This window comes from Lepisma saccharinum, chromosome 26 (genome assembly GCF_977018435.1).
Source record: "Lepisma saccharinum chromosome 26, izLepSacc3.1, whole genome shotgun sequence".
In the NCBI taxonomy this organism is placed as follows: domain Eukaryota; kingdom Metazoa; phylum Arthropoda; class Insecta; order Zygentoma; family Lepismatidae; genus Lepisma; species Lepisma saccharinum.
This window is the reverse complement of record NC_139254.1, coordinates 44,064,892-44,082,068: the sequence shown is the minus strand read 5'-3', so window position 1 is coordinate 44,082,068 and position 17,177 is coordinate 44,064,892. Positions and strand designations below refer to the sequence as shown.

The following is a 17,177-nucleotide window of genomic DNA, read 5'->3' as shown; positions in this document are numbered from 1 at the left end:
TGGTGGGTTGATTTACTTATGTTTTCATCAACAGATTTCACTTCACCTTTGGCTCCACAAGTAAAAAGCCACGGGTGTTAGGTTTGGCAACCATGGTTGCTATTCACCTATGCAACCTTACTTTTGTCTCACCCTGTATATAAAGCATGTAGGAACTAATACATTTAAGTTTTCTTTTGTGTAAGTTATTTCATGTTGCTATGCAAATTGCACGCAAAGTAAATTTTGAAATGTGAAAAAAAAATTGTGAAAATTTTGCAGAATTTTTTAAATGAGCTTTTTGCTATGTGCAGATTTGAAAACCATTTTTAAATTCAGAAAATCAAATATCAGATGAATATACATATTGATCATGCACCAGTTTTTTTTCTATTATTTTCCCTGTGTGAGAACAAGACATAGCTTTCCATGTCAGTCTTACCTTTCATGAATTATATTCTCACATAGTGCATAGAAACTTTAACTGCCTCTCTACATCTGCTACCATTGCATGCTGGACAACTATTATTTATTGAATTTTCACTCTTGAGAGATGGAATTGCTGTTTCTGCTTGATCAAGAAGAGAAATCTCTTTGGCAGTATCATGAAATTTTCAACCCCATGCAAGTGAAGGAAGTGTAGGTGATGCAGTCAGCTTCTACCATGTAATCCTGCTCCTGCGTTGCCAAAATGTGCAGCATTCTTCAACGCATTGTCTTCACCTATATTCAGTTCCAAGTGTTTGTACCATCATAAAGGGGAAAAGCATAGACAGCAAAAGCAGGGGCATGATATTTAATATTGTTGAAGTTTTACAACAAAGCTATGTGGGGAAGTTACGCATATGGTAATATCAGCGGTGGCTCGTGACTTGTCACAGATGCGTGCTACAGGTAGATGTTGTTTCTTGCATTTACAATTATCCCCCCCCCCAAACACATACAAATTTACACACTCACTTGGAGCTGCTAGCGTACGCAGGGTTTTTTCCCGAGGGGTCTGGAATTGTAAACGTCTGTATCACATAGCTGCTTTCTACGTACGGCCAGAATAATCTATAAAATATTTTGCAGTCACCAATTTAAACCTTCATTTTAAGTTATTCAAAGACAAAAATGCTAATCGGAGATCATTTTAAGGGGTGTTTGCATTTAACACTGTTTTTTTGTTTCTGAGTTCTTTGCTGCTTTCATCCGAAACGCAAAATTCGGAGATGGGATGTAGCCCCCATCAATTTCATAGCCCCCAACCTCTCATACGCCACTGCTTGGAACAACAGAGCACAACTGTCCTTTACAATGACTGCTCCATATGCCACGTGCATGACCATCAACCGCGTGAAAAAAATTCGTGTCTGATTCTGTAAAGCTATCCGCAAATTTCTTCTTATACTGAGATGACAACACGTACCGTGCTAGCACACTGATTTCGCGAGCTGATTGGCTCCGACCATACCTCCCCCACAGAACCGAGGGGCATTCGGTCATATTCGGCACACCGCAAGGTGGTGAAAACGTGCTATGAAACCAATAGCGCAGTATTCGTTGTAGCTTAACAGCGTGCGGAAAATATTATAGTGCGCTGCAAATTTTTGAGCCTCTTAACGTGAGAAGTTTCATTTCACTGTTTTATTAAACTTCTTCAATCTATGAAATGTGTCCCTTTCTTTCTTTTCAGTTTAGTAAATTGAGTAACGTGCTATAGCACGGTAGCACGTATTAAGCAGCCGCCACTGGGTAATATGCAGTGACGTAAGGTGACCTCGGCAGTTGGTGTAGCAACTGATTGAAGGTGATATTTAAAGCATCACACGTCAAGATAATAAATATAGGCACAAGATTCCAGAAGGCAATAAATACTGTGATTTTAAAATAATTCAAGGTGTGAGATTGATTGACCTATCAGTGCTAGACTCGCTACTGCTTAGTGCACGTCACTGGCAATACAGGGACACTTGTGCACAAAAGAAGTGGATGCTAGAGGAGAAAATAAATGACTCTCCACTTTAGTCTGTGACTTTTCTGTGTTTTTCTCGTCTTGGTTGAGTTGTAGGTTTCACTCTTCATTCTGTGTAACCAACTGCTAGTCTATATTGTGAAGTGGTCAATATCATGCACTAGAAAGCCATAGGCCCAAGGACAAAACTGTGGCTAAGACATGGATGTATCATTCCTTTTTTCCTTTTCGTCATTTTATCCTCATCAGCACGATTAACGAGAGAGGTAGAAGAGCATCATAACATAACGGACGTAGAATAGAATGGAATATGGTAACTCACTGCCTAGTTGATGAATCAAGAGTTTCAAGTTTGTTATCACTTTGTCCATATGTTAGAATATAAATAACTATTTCATTGCAAATGGGAGTTTTGGTCCAGAATAAAACCCTCGTGAACATAACTGTTCTCTGCACGGACATGTATGTTTTACTTCTGAAGCATTGCAGAAAGCTTAAATTGTCTCTAAGCATAGTCTTATCTATCTACTACAACTGCCTTCTTATTGTTCCCATGAATTTTATGTTGTTTTTTTTCTCTTCCCTCCCAGGTTAAAAGTTCCTGAAGTGTACAAACATGTAACTGACATTGGATTACCATGGGCAGCAGTCTTTACCAAATGGTTTGTTTGTCTTTTTGCTGAAGTTTTACCCATTGAAGTAAGTATTTTTATGTTTGAGAAATAAAAGATGCGGTAGTATAATAAAGATATGTAAGTGAATTACTATTTTTTTCTGCGAGACTTACTTGTAATAGTTCTATTAATTTCGGTTTGTGTCGTTTGTACACTAGGAACACTAGTGTAGTCAGTTCATCTGCTGCGTTTGTTGCAAATGCTGGGTTTCAGTTGTTGCAGTAGTGGGAAAGTTAATAATTGTGTGCATTGGTGTCAATTAGCTTGTGTGATGTTTGCCTGGCTGAAACTTTTTTTTACCTTTTTGCCTGTTGAATTTGTTCCTGTTTTGGAGGAACAATATTCACCAAATTAAGTCAGATTAATGCATACGCTGATAATATAGCCATCGTAACTAGAACAAAAAAAGAGTTAAAGAAAGCATATGTGTCACTTGAAGAATAAGCAAAGTAAAATTGGACTCCAAACAAGTATGAATAAAACTAAATTTATGTTGTTGACACTTAAACAATAGGGTGAAACATTATGATGATCTCATAATAGGTGACACGATATTCGAAGCAGTAAGAACTTTTAAGTACCTTGGAATGGTAATGAATGATCAAATTTGACATTCGTGACACAATACGAGAAAAAATAAATGCAGGAAATAAAGCTTACTATGCCAACATGCAATTATTAAAGAGTAAGCTGATACGCAGAAAAACTAAGTCATCGATTTATAAAACTATAATAAGACCTGTGTTAACATATAGTGCAGAAGTATGGACAATGAGCCTAGAGGATGAACAATAACTAAGAAAAATGGGCACGAATAATAAGAAACCAATCAAGGAAGGTGATAATTGGAGATCCAAAAATAATGAGGAGATAAATGCCATCTTAAGCCAGAAATATATAGTAAAATTTATCAAAGCAAGGAAGATTAGTGGGATGGCCCATGTAGAATGCATAAACAGAGATAAACCAGTCCTCCTAGCACTATGCAGGGAAATGACATGAACCGAACCAAGTTCCCTTATGGATGGTAGCAGCAAGCACCTAAATTAACAGAATCGTTACATCTAAGTCTAACGTATAATTCACTTCCGTCTATTGTTTAAGTATTTTTATTGTTTTGGAAAAAAAAAAAATAGCATGAAATACATGAAGCGTATTGATTGATACTAAACTACTAAACATTTTAAGTGCTGGAAATAGTTGGAAATCTTGTTGTGTATATGAAAACAAGAGAAACATTTTTTGACATACAATTGGGATTTTGCTAGATATTCGTATGTAACTTACTGGAAAGTAATGTGGAAGATATTGCTCAATTAGGAATCAAAACTCTGTCTTTGACTGTCCAAGTCTACCACTGAGCTATTATGTTGGCAGTATGAAAGGTGTGTCACTATTTTATCACTAGCCTACGAACACTGAAAGTCTAAAGTCCACATTATCTTGGATTCCTGTTCAGTTTTCTTGCTTATGTACTGTGTAGATCTGTGTAGATCCATTCATTTTCAGTGTAATGCCAAGAAATTCGTATTTATTTACAGACAGTTCTTCGCATTTGGGATTGCCTGTTCTATGAGGGTTCAAAAATCATGTTTAGAGTTGGTGTGACACTAATGAAGAGAAACAAAATTGCTTTACTTGAATCTACAGACTTTACATCTTTAGCCACGTGCTTCAAAGAAATAACAAAAGATTCAATTGTATTGCAGTGCCATGATTTTATGGATGTAAGTATTTTTTTAAGCATGACTGCCTTGAAGCTACTTAAATTTATTTTTCTATTGCGTTAGGAGAAATTAACCATTTGTATTTAGAGGGAAAATGTTGCCTCATTTCATCTCCTTTTACATGTACAATTATTGTAAACTAACTGATTACCTGGCATTACCCAGGTATTTATTTATCCCAATCTTCTATTAAACAGGAAAATAATTACTTCTAACTATAGTGTAAAATGTAACTAATTTTATTTACAGGTATTTAAAAGTGTAAGTACAGCATTCAAATTATAAAGTAAAATCTTTTACAAATTCAGTATAATATTAATTGAACTAAAAACTTGATTATAAACAACATTTTTAGTTTCACCTCCAGGAGCAAGAATAAATAAATTGAACAGCATTGGGAGTGTCACTATTTATCTTAGCGACCCCGAAAGCTATGGATTCCACACTATACCACGTTTGTTACAACCTGTCCCATCCGTGCTAGCTGTTCGCTGGCTTTTCTCCGTGCTGGGGAAAGTCAAAGCTAGGCAGCCAATTAAAATACGCAACGTCGCAACAGCGTCTACGTAAGCGCCTCTCTTCTGGCTCCCATTCGCTCCTCGCTGCCCAGCAGACGATTTTTTCCTCGTTTCTCATTGGCACCGAAACTGTCGAGCGATCGCTAGCGCAGGAAAGGGGACAGGTTCTAACAAACGCGGTATAATATCGGTCGTTTTTAATTATTTTTACGTCACACCTTCCCACCTCCACCCCTAGGGGTGCCAGGGGTGTCTTACCCCCACAGTATTTATTTCCAGATTGTAAGTTATATGTGTACCAAGTTTGGTTGAAATTGCTCCAGGTGTTCGAGAGTTATGCCGGAACAAACATACACACACACACACACACATCCATTTTTATATACAGGTAATGGACAAAATAATGTGAACACCAATGCAATTGCAGAAAACTTGTATTGAATGACAGCTTGTATCCTACGTGGGATAGACAAATAAAGGTCCTGTACAGTGTGAACTGGAATACGTAGTCACTCCTCGCACAAAACAGTCTCAAGTTCCGAAAGTGTCATTGGAGGTGGAAACCGATTACGCACTTTGGCCTCCAAAATACCCCGCAAAGGCTCAATGATGTTAAGATTGGGGGACTGTGGACACCAGATGAGATGTTCTACCTCATCACTGTGCTCATCAAACCATGCATCAATGCACCTAGCAGTGTGAATAGGGGCGTTATCATCTTGGAAGATCGGGCATGCATCGGGAAACAGTCTGAACCATGGGATGGAGGTGGTCATCCAGGATGGTGCAGTACTTCTCTGCTTTGATTCTCCCATGCAGGACGACAAGTGGACCAACACCATTCCAAGATATAGCCCCCCAAACCATCACAGACCCCCCACCATGTTTCACGGTAGGCTCTAAGCAGTCAATATCAAATGCTTCAGCAGGAGTTCTCCACACATAAACACGTCCTGTGGTCTGAAATAATGTGAAAGACGATTCGTCTGACCATATCACATGTTCCCATTGCTGCTGTGTCCAATTCTTGTGCTCTTGGCACCACCTTCTTCTTGTCACTGCATTACGTGGAGTCACCAACGGTTTGGGGATGGCAACTCTGCCATGAATGTTCACAGAATGCAGCTCCCTTTGAATGGTTTTTGTTGATACAGGGTCCTGGAGGTGATTGTTCATCTCTGCGGTTATCTGGGACAGTGTTGTCTTGTGCTTTCGAGTCACTATTCGCTTCAACACACGTCGATCCCTGTTGGATAACTTTGTTTTTTGCCCACTATTCTCCTTTGCAGACGTCTTTCCATGTTGTCTGTAGGCTGTCAGAACAGTTGACACTGTACTCCGTGCTACACCAACAAGTGTAGCTGTTTTTGTCACAGATGCTCCAGCCAGGCGGGCTCCTATGATCATGCCTCTTTTGAAGTCTGAAAGGTCGGACATACCTGCATTTGACGGATAACTGACTGCTCGCATGCAACTCTCACACCAGCTTCTGATAGACTGATATGTTTGCTTTTATCGCCACTAGATGGTTGAAATCTCTGCTGAGTGTTGTTCCTTTTCCACGACGGCGTATATAGGCCTTTGCAAATCAAGGTGTTCATATTATTTTGTCCATTACCTGTATATAGAAGATGATTTAGGTGAATGAATACCAATATACAGGAAAAATACAATGAAATATACAATATTTATAAAAAATGGCAACAAAACAATTGCAAATATACTAGTTAAGTAAAGTTGTTTGGCTTGATATACTCTAAATGCTGTTTAAATTTGTTGGTACTGGTGTGTGTGCAAGCATTTGCATTTATTAACATATTCTTTTATCATTTATTCCACACATTATAAACAAAGAAACATTTCATTCATCAGGGATACCAATTTAATGGTGAACTGTTAAAGTAATTTTGAGCAATAAAAACCTTAACCAAAAATATTGTTCCAAAATAATGCCTGGAATATTTCTTTTTTTTTTTTTAATAGAATTCGGGATGCACAGTCTGATAAAAAATGATGAAAGTATTCCATCACATTATGTTTCCCTCCCAAAATTGTGATTATTATCATTACGTAGTATATTCAGTAACCTTTTTGAAAGGAAAACTTTGACTTATAAGTCTGGAAATAGGCAAATTGATGGTGTCTATCCCAATGTCATAGTGACATCCAATAGCAGAGAGGGTTTTTAAGACTGGGGCCAACAATTTCACCATGGGTTGAAACTACGGACATTTGAGTCCAAGGAAATGGGTGCATTTGACTTCACTAAAGTGTAAGTCACCAACCCTGAGACCTTCTGTAAACAAACTGTCTCACCGATTCGATGTATCACTCCGCGTCAGCTGATTCATGACCGCAATGATCTGCTGTTACACTTATAGTTCGCCGCACCTATTCATTTTATATAAGAGCCTCTGAATGTGAGAACCCGCTCTCAAAACATCAGACGAATATGCAGCCGCATACATTGTTACTCTCCCGGTCATTCTCTCTTTCATAACCCTTAAAACTGCAGACACTGACACACCACTGCACTGGGATACCAACTTAACCACTTCATTTACTGGTTTCTCAGGATACCACTGACAGAACGTTACATAAATATTGAGTAGAATCTGTTTCTCATCCCTTTTCAAAGGCTGTTCTTGCTGGTGTTTTGAAAACAAGCTCGGAGAACACTGAGACCTTCCCGCACGCATAGAACTCGGCATGTTATTTTTCTAAGGATAAGTCAGGCAATATTACTAAGTGGCACTACTTCCTTGCTGTTCACATGATTATTTTTAGAAAATAACCAATGTTATAAAATATCATTATGTACACATATCTCTAAGCTCATTGAAAGTTACAATGCATATTCCTACAAAATGTTGACACTTAACTTGCCTTGGCATGTCACCAAGTTATTTTACGAAGTGCACTACATTTGGTGGAACAAAAATTCGGTAAATTTCTCGTAAGGGACAGACTGATTTCATCAAATTTACAGGAGATATTACTATCCGAATGCAGTTTCTTTATATTTCTGGAAGTTGGGGGAAGTGTTTTCTTGCATTGTTCATTGAATTTTGCCGGTAAATCATCAATTTTTCGATATAAATGTGTGACCGATGCACGAGAGCTCGTCCATCCGTTTACTTCCAGGTGGATGTAGCCTGTGTGTGATGATGTAATCTGGGCCAGTGTTTCCAAACATGCGTTTATGTAACTGGTCACACGTTTAAATACATATGTTCAGTTGAACATGCTCAACGTTTTGAAAATGATGTGTGCAGGATGTGTGGTGCAATTGAAAGGGGTTGAAGATGTTGTAGAGTTCGTAGTACAGCATGGTATTGTTAAAGAAGAAATTGAATGTCTGAAATGTGGTAGCACATGTAAGATGCACATTTTACGTACACATAAATGGAAATTTGTTTGTACAAAGTGAGTGGCAGGATGTGGCAAAATGAGGCGCAAAAGAGTTCCGTGTGGTTTTTGATGATGTATCATGATTTGTGATTTTGCATTTCTAACATCCCTTTAACAGGGACTCTAAAGAGAAAGCCGGAGGCCAATTACCCCAGGGGCAGAGCCCGGAATCTGTGGGAAATTTGGACCCAAAAATTATTGCAAACAATAATATTTCTTGAGTTAGAAATTGGCCGGAGTCACCTGGCCCCAAATGAGTTCCAAACTTCAACTGCACATTCACTATTAGGAGGCCAAAAATAGTAAGTATAACGAATTTCACCTTTCCGACATTCCTCCTCACCGGTAAATAATGAGCAATTGTGCCGATTGCGGTCCACTGAATTTAGCTTATCTTGCACTTTCTACGCGTGGTGGGGTAGAAACATTGCATAGTGACTACGGTGGTGAAACTGTGACAACCATTTCACGTGTTACGGAAGGGAAGAAACAACCAAGAAAACGTACTCGATATGTCGCAAATATAGCTTCTTTCGGTGAAATAAGCTAAATGCCACCTTCAACAATGTTTCTCAATGCAGAATATGTAAGTAGAAATATATAAATAAAAAAAAAGTAGCAAATTTCATCCGTCTGTCCCTTAATGAGAAATTTACCTAAAAATCGTTATTAGGATGCTTGTCAAAGTTTCCAACCGCAATGAATTTATGAACTTTCTTTGTCTTGTGTTGATCATCATCATCAATATATTTATTGGACTTACAGCATTGCGTATGGCTGTTTATTCCCATTATATATTTTATTTACGTAAGATACAATTTACATAAAATCCACAAATTTCAAATACGCTCCTATCTATATCAAACCTTAGAAATATACATTACCATGTTATATCATTTTGTCTAAAAGAATGCAAGTAAAATATATTCAATTCGCATGCAAGAAAGAAGCCAAATGTATGGAAAATGATTACTGATGCAAAGAGTTAACCATAAAGGTGAAGCAATAAGTACAAAAGAAAGAGCATTGGGTTTAAAGTGAGACGTCATTTGGTGCAGTGTATCCCTTACTACAAATTGGTTGTTGTTTTACCTTATGTAATGAATCCTGTAACAACGCTGGATTTTCGTGTGGATTATTTTACTTCTATGAGTTTGCAATGCTTTCTGCATGCACGTGGTTTTGTTTACAGAATGTCTCAGGGTTGGAGATTTGAACTTTAGTGTTATATTTATCAGTTTCACATAACAGTTTAGAAGTAAGTTATTTATATCCCCAAATGTAAAGAAACTAACAAACAGAAAGGCACCAGAAGTTTGTAAGAAATGAAGACACTTCCATAAGAACTATTAATGGGTATATTGTAAGTTAATTGACATATTTTATAATTTTCATATATGTCATTTGACTTTATTTTGTTCATTTTATTTCATTCTAAGAGTTCTGCTTGGTTTATCAATGAAAGTAAAATTTACTAACACACAGTAATATCACATGTGTGTTGACCCTTAAACAATGGAGATGTTTGCAGGTGAACCTTTGAACTACAGATGTGTTTTCAGCAGGACATTTAAATTCCGCATGCTTTTACATAAAAATTTTAAATCTCTGGAAATAAGAACGCTAGAGTTACAAATTACACCTTATTTTGATCAGCACACATTGGCTATAAGCCTCCTGTAGAAAAAAAACAAATTTTCTGTAATCTGTTAAAAGAAGAAGAAGAAAGAAAAATATTTTTTCACTAAACTTGAATTTCATCAGATCCCCATGCAGGCAATGCCCAGACGTGGAGGTACAAAACTGCACCTGCATATTTCCTGATAGGTTTTCGATTACCTTGGAAAAAGTGCTAATTACATACGTCAAGACTCATGCAGAACTCAAAACATTTTCTCCATCATTATCTGAGACGCAGTATGTCCTGAAAGCCACATACTATTAGAAAAAGCCCCTTGTTTCATCATAGAACAATCCGTAGTTTAAGGGTTAAATGGTTGACTTTTGATCTTGGTTCACATCTCAGCATAGGTATGAATGTTTTTTGCAAGTGTTCTTCATCAATTTGATTGTATCATCTCCTATTGTCATTGTCGCAATTAACCAGGAATTCGCAGACAAGTGATTCTTAAAAATAAATATATATATATATATATATATATATATATATATATATATATATATATTCAGTGCTCGAAAACTTTCTTCAAAGCTAGGTGCAAGCTCTGAAAATCAAGCACCAGGAAAACACCTACGAGCAATTGTGCATACTACAGTATATTTCAAAAGTCGCACAATTCAAACTTTGAAAATGTATATCATGAAAATCGTAAGAGATATTTACACCGGGTTTTCTGTACTAAACTAATCCTGTAGGCTATCTTTGGATCCATAAATTTATGTTAGCATCTATCTAAATAAAGGCAATTACATTATTTTTTAAAAAAACATTGTTAATTTGCTGAAGACATCTGAGAACTAATTTTCTTCAATAAATGCCAACTCTTAAACAATTTATGGGATCATTTGTTGGTGTTGGTTGTAAAACAGTTGCTTTGTGATGTAGCTACAGCAGAAGCAGCGACGGCATTTTTATTGGAAAACTTCTTGCACATGAGTGTAAGAATGAGTAGTAAAATACTCTTCAGCAATGGACACGTACTGCTCCAATGAATACGCCATACTGAATCAATTAAAACAAACAGGCACAGTTGCAGCGAAAGTGAGCGAAGAGCATTCAATGTAAACAAGGGCAGCCTAGGATTCTCTCAAGAGTCCAATTTCGGCACAAAATCTTGATTTACGATTTTTCACGTAAATGTATAGCCAATACTTAGACACATGTTTGCGACTGTTGTCAATATTTCGACCTGCTAGTGTTGCCATATACGAAGATATGTCCCAAAAATGGCACTTTTCGCTCAACCATAAAATCGCCAGTCAAAAATTCATCAAATGTTGCACATGACAAATATTGGTCGCAAATGACAGACTGACATCGCATCAGTCATCAAATGTCTGATTATGACCCTTCGATAATTTCTTACATATTTTTCTTATTCAGAAGTTCATTTCTGTAAAAATTTGAATGGTGCTTTCCGTCAGTTATTAATTTATATAATTTTCTGTATGGATTGAACTGATAATTTTAAGCATATCTCAATGGATGAGGCTTTATAATGCAGAAAACCCAGTGTAAATATCTCTTATGATTTTCATGATATACCACAGTTTCAAAGTTTGGGTTTTGCAACTTTTGAAACCCTCTGTATAAGATGTTGAGCATCACGGTATTCAAAACATTGCTACATTATTTGAGAATGCAGGAAATGGTGTGTTGGGGGACAAAGGGTAAGAAATTGTTACGGACTCTATGAAATGCTCACAGCGTTTAGATAAAAAAAAAATCGTATGCTAACTTACGCTGTACTGCAATTTGAACTTAGAATCATCAAAATATCGTACATATAACAGAAAAAGATCACAGGCGACCGTGATTTTTCAAGCCCTGTGTATATATATATGGAGAGAGGGTGTGACCACAGCAGAGATTTACAGACGATTGGCAGCAGTGTGTGGTGAACATGTGCCTTTACGGAAAACCGTTTACAATTGGGATCGAAGGCTGCAAAACAGGACACACGTCAAGAGAAAAGGGGACAAGTTCTGTAAGGAAAGTGACTGTGACAACACCAAGAAACATTACACGGGTTGACCAAGTCATTCTTGAGAACAGGTGCATCACGTTTTCTGAAATGGAGGTAACCACGGGCCTGTCCAGAAACACCCTGCAGCGAAAGATGGGTTCGGAAAAAACGACCAGGAAAATGGGCAAAAGGAGTGCTCCTGCAACACGACAATGCACGCTCCCACACCAGTCGGGAATCAACCACGGCCATTGCTGAATTGGGGTTCGAGGTCCTGCCACACCCTGCGTACTCTTGTGAAATCTCTGCTGTGGTCACACCCTCTCTCCATAGAAACCAACTTGTCCAACGCTGACCATTATAGTGGCTTTCCATGTTGTGCAATGAGGTACGGAACGTGCTGCTGTGTGAACTCCGGGAATCCTTTTTCGGTACTGCTGCCTGCAATCGGTAGACTAGACTCGTAGCTTCATATGCCAGTCCTCACTTCTCAAATGGTGGACTATGGGACTATAAAGTGTCAATCAATATAGTACGCCCCTCGTACAAAGCAATAATAAATATGTGATTACATCGCAAGAAAAATAAAATTGTGTAAGATTAATAAATATTTTGCTGAAGATACATTTTATTACTTTATTTTCATGAGGTTGGCACGAGGTGAAAACAAGATAGTGATACACATGCTTCAAAATTTGTGAATATGCATATATATTAAAAGGTCAGAACTGACCCTTCCGTAACAAGAGTGTCACTATTTTCTTCAATTCCATTTAAGGTTTAATGTAAAATGGGATTAGTGAAAAAAAAATAATAATGTGTTGATTTTGTAGAGTATGTGTCTACATGACCATTTGTGGTCATATTTTCCTTTTTAACAGATGTGAGTAAATTGTGTCATGTTTGATGTACATTTCATTGTTTGAACCACAGCTTGTATCTTAGACAACAAACTCATGATTTGTATTCTAGTATTATGTGATATACAGGCTGTCCAGGCTAGAGGTAAACAAAAATAACTGCTTATAATGGAAAACTTCAACTTATATTGTTTCGTAGTGAAGCTCAGTCGATAGACCATCGATCCCAGATTTCAGTAGTCACTTGTAACAGTTGGGCTGAAAGGTTCGTAGGCTAACATAGTAAAAAATATTTTTTTCACAAAATTCGATTTTATTATTCAATATAGTTGCCTTCGAGGGCGATACAACGATTATAGCAGTCATACAATTTTTCATAGTACGATTTCTCTTTAGCCTCAAAATAGGCATAAGTTTCGGTGATTACCTCTTCATCAGTGCTAAATTTCTTTCCAGCGAGCATTCTTTTAAGGTCTGCAAACAGGAAAAAGTCACTGGGGGCCAGATCTGGAGAATATGGTGGATGGGGAAGCAATTTTATTACGGTTGAATATCGCTAAACATTGCTCCGAATCATCAAAACGTTGTTGCTTTTGATCGATTGTGAGCACGCGCGGCACCCATTTTGCACACAGCTTTCGCATGTTCAAATATTCATGCACAATATGTCCAACACGTTCCTTTGATATTTTTAAAGTCTCAGCTATCTCGATCAACTTCACTTTAGGATCATTTAAAATTATTTTGTGGACTTTTTTGATGTTTTCGTCGGTAACAGCCTCTTTGGGGCGTCCACTGCGTGCATCGTCTTCGATGCTCATTTCGCCTCGTTTAAATTTAGCAAACCACTTCTCAACTGTTGATTTTCCTGGTGCAGAGTCCGAATAATGTTTATCAAGCCAAGCCTTGGCTTCAACAGTATTTTTTTTCGCCAAAAAGCAATGCTTTATTAACACACGAAATTCTTTTTTATCCATTTTTTCACAATGACAAAAGCTGCTTCACTCACAATGCTATATCTCACGAACTAATTATCCGGCAGCTGTGAAATTTATACACGTATCTTTTGAAGGTTAGTACTAAGTAAAACTCACATGGATTTAATTCTAGTAACGCCATCTATGAGTCAGCCTACGAACTTTTCAGTCCAACTGTTATGATCAATTGTGCTGTTGAGTCACGCATATGCAGCAACTGCCTGGCCACCAAGATCCCCAGATTTGACACCATTAGACTTTATTACATGGGGTTTCATTAAATATGTTCTGCACAAGAGAAAAGCTTATTATTAGGGTGTTTTGAGACAGCATGTCTTGGCGCTAATAACTCCTCAAATGCTGGTCAACACTTGGCATGAGCTTGAGTATTGTTTGGATATCTGTCGAGCTACAAATGATGCCCACATTGATGTGTGCCAGCGTACATAGAAGCTTGCTAAGTTACTTTGTACAAAACTGGGACAAGAAAATTATTAATCTCTATAGATGCTAAAATTTGTGTGTATTTTTGTATATCTCTAGCCCGGACACCCGGTATTGAAGGAATTTTCTGTTAGTGAATAAATTACACTGTTATTGAAAGTTTATTATTATTCATTTCAGAGCATTTTTAAAGTTCCTGGATCTCTGCCTTCAAGTACAATTAAGAGGCTTCGGACTAAGCACAGCAAACAAAGCCCGAAGGACACTTAGCTCTTGTTGAATAATGTTGTTGAATATTTGGGTATATTTCCCGTCCATACGTTAACTTGCGATGCATACAAGCATTTCAAACATGATATTTAAGCCTTTGTGATAGTTATAGTAGTTGAAGTTTTTCTTCTGTTTAATAAAACAGATTGTTATCTATAAGTCTCTAGTCATAGGCACCCACAGTGATGAAATACAAGGCTCATCAGTACCTTTTTTTTAATGATTTGTGAAGTACTATTACTAGGGCATCATGTTCTGATTTGTATATTTTAAAAACCTGTAAAGAATGAAAGCTGAAGTCATAAACCACATTATGTAGTTTCATATATATTTTTCAGTATTATTTTTTATATGTTGTCTTCATGGTAATTTATATATTCTGCTCAGTTCATTATTAGTTGAATTGTTATATATACACACATGTAGAATTGTAAAATATTTGATGTCTGCAAAGATCCAGTACATTTTTATGTTGTTTTTATGTTTTGAGTACTGAGTGCTAAAGAATGAAAATGAATACGTACACTTGATAATAAATTTATTACATCATAAGTGTGTGTTTTTAGAAACCTATTGAGTAGGAGGCTCCCATATCCAAAAGTAGATAAACTCGGTAGTATTATAAACTTGGTCAGAAAAGTTCCAGGGCTGATGTTGTTAGATAATATATTCACTTCTCCAACTAATGGTTCTTGGTTTTGTCAAAGTAGTCGCCTCCACTATCTATACACAAGCTGCCATCATTTCCGGAGGTGTCAGAAGCAAGCAGAGAAGCCTTTTTGATTGCTGGAATATCTTGATGTCACTTCCCTTTCAGCAGAAAGAAATCACATGGTGACAGATTGGGTGAATATGAAGGATGCGGAAGAGGAAAGATACAAAATTTGTTCAGATATTCCTGTACCGATACATCAATATGGGGCCTTGTATTATCATCCACAACTCAGGTTGGCAGCATTTGATATCATGTGAACTGTAACACGACGGTCTTCTCAAAGTACCGTATTTACGCATGTATAGTGCGCATGCGTGTATAATGCGCACTCTGGTTTTGGATGGGTAAAAGTGACAAAAAATTAGATATCGTATATAATGCGCAGTACAATCCAGTTTCAAGAAATGGCTTTTTTAGTTGTAGGTTGTAAATCTGTTGCTATGCTGATCAAGAGTGAATGACGTCATACCTATTCAATTGCTCAATCCTTCTTTTTCAAAATATATACTTTCTTTTCCATGACTAATGTAAAATTTATACGAGGCACATTCAGGACCTTCCAAATAGCAGTTAGCAGCACAAAATTTCTTCCATTAAGGAATTTACACACTCCATGTATGTCATATTATTTGGTCAGTAATACATTTTAATTTTTATTATCTCTTTCCTTATGTTTTCTTTCATCCAAAGTATCATAAAAATCAGAACGTTTCTTCATATTTTTATGAACTTACTTCAACTGCATTTCACATTAGTGTTGTTATCTTGTATGGAATACTGTTTCCATATTCAGAGACTGCAAGATTCAAGCTTTACAACGATATATAACATGATAGGCTTCCGTAAAGAGGAAAAATCAATGCAAGTGTCCCAAAATCATGGAATGACCCTGTACGGTTTCATGTTGGCTGTCTGAATTATTCCATGCATAATACGCACCACAGTTTTTGGGGGCAAAAATTTTGGAAAAAAGTGCGCATTATACATGAGTAAATACGGTAAGTTCCTCACACAATCCACATTTTTGGCAATATGTGCTGTTGAAAGCCAGCCTGATCGAGGATTGTCTTCCACTGAAACCTTACCCTCCCGAAACCTCTTGTACCATTCAAACACACAGCCTCTCTCGATGTCTGGTCACCACAAGCTTTCTGTATCATGATTGTTTCCATAGGTGTTACCCACCCTAGCTGAACACAGTAATTAATGTTAACGCATTCCTCCAACTCTACTCCGCATCCATCAAGTCACCTGTGTAGCTCCAACTAAATAAGCCAACACGACAGACATTGTTGCTAGGTGCAATCCTGCCACCTGGTGGTGGTTACGTGGAACCACTTCCAAGAACATATATATTCACAACACACATCAGGTGACTAAGTAACACCCAATTCGCGTGTTTCAGAATCACAGTTTGAGAATTAAAAAATCAATCCTGGTACTTTTCTGACAAAGGTTAGATAAAACATACTCATCTTAACATGTCATAAGATTATCCTATATTTCGCCAAGTTCAGTTGGCTTCTTCAGGGGTAGATTTTTAAACAAGAGCACTTAAAATGTTGCTTTTCTGCAACTGTAGTCTAATTGCAACGATGAAAATGAGAGATGAAATTGAAGAGGATACTCAAAAAGAACACTCGTGTCCAATCTGGGATTTGAACCCGAGATTCTACTGTGTTAACCTCTGCCATGGAGGTTGACACAAGTTGGAGACTGCGCATTAAAAGTATAAAAGCAAGTATCCATAGGTTAAAATGTTTGTGGTACTACATGTGCGAAGGTAAAAAGTATGTTGTACAACCAATTTAACTTTCCTGTGGATACCTGCATTTATAGTTTTATACCTGCCGCAAAATTAGTTTCGTATTGAGAGCTGAAGGAACATGCATCACAGTGTTGCCATATCATGATGTACGGTACGGTACAGTATGCAGTGCAGCCGTTTGACGCTGTGTCGAGGAAAACGTGTTATGAAAAGGAACAACAATGATGAAA

The 17,177-nt window shown here is 37.3% G+C and overlaps 1 protein-coding gene across 1 annotated transcript in view; it reads left to right on the top strand.

The window, feature by feature from the left end:
- Window positions 1-15,016, top strand: part of LOC145979805 (growth hormone-regulated TBC protein 1-A) — a 55,628-nt gene extending 40,612 nt beyond the window's left edge. The window contains exons 5-7 of the mRNA XM_083112818.1: window positions 2,527-2,635; window positions 4,152-4,337; window positions 14,375-15,016. Of these exons, the coding sequence (XP_082968944.1) occupies window positions 2,527-2,635; window positions 4,152-4,337; window positions 14,375-14,464 (385 nt within the window). The 3' untranslated portion in view covers window positions 14,465-15,016. The remainder of the gene's footprint in view (window positions 1-2,526; window positions 2,636-4,151; window positions 4,338-14,374) is intronic.
- Window positions 15,017-17,177: the final 2,161 nt, after the last annotated feature.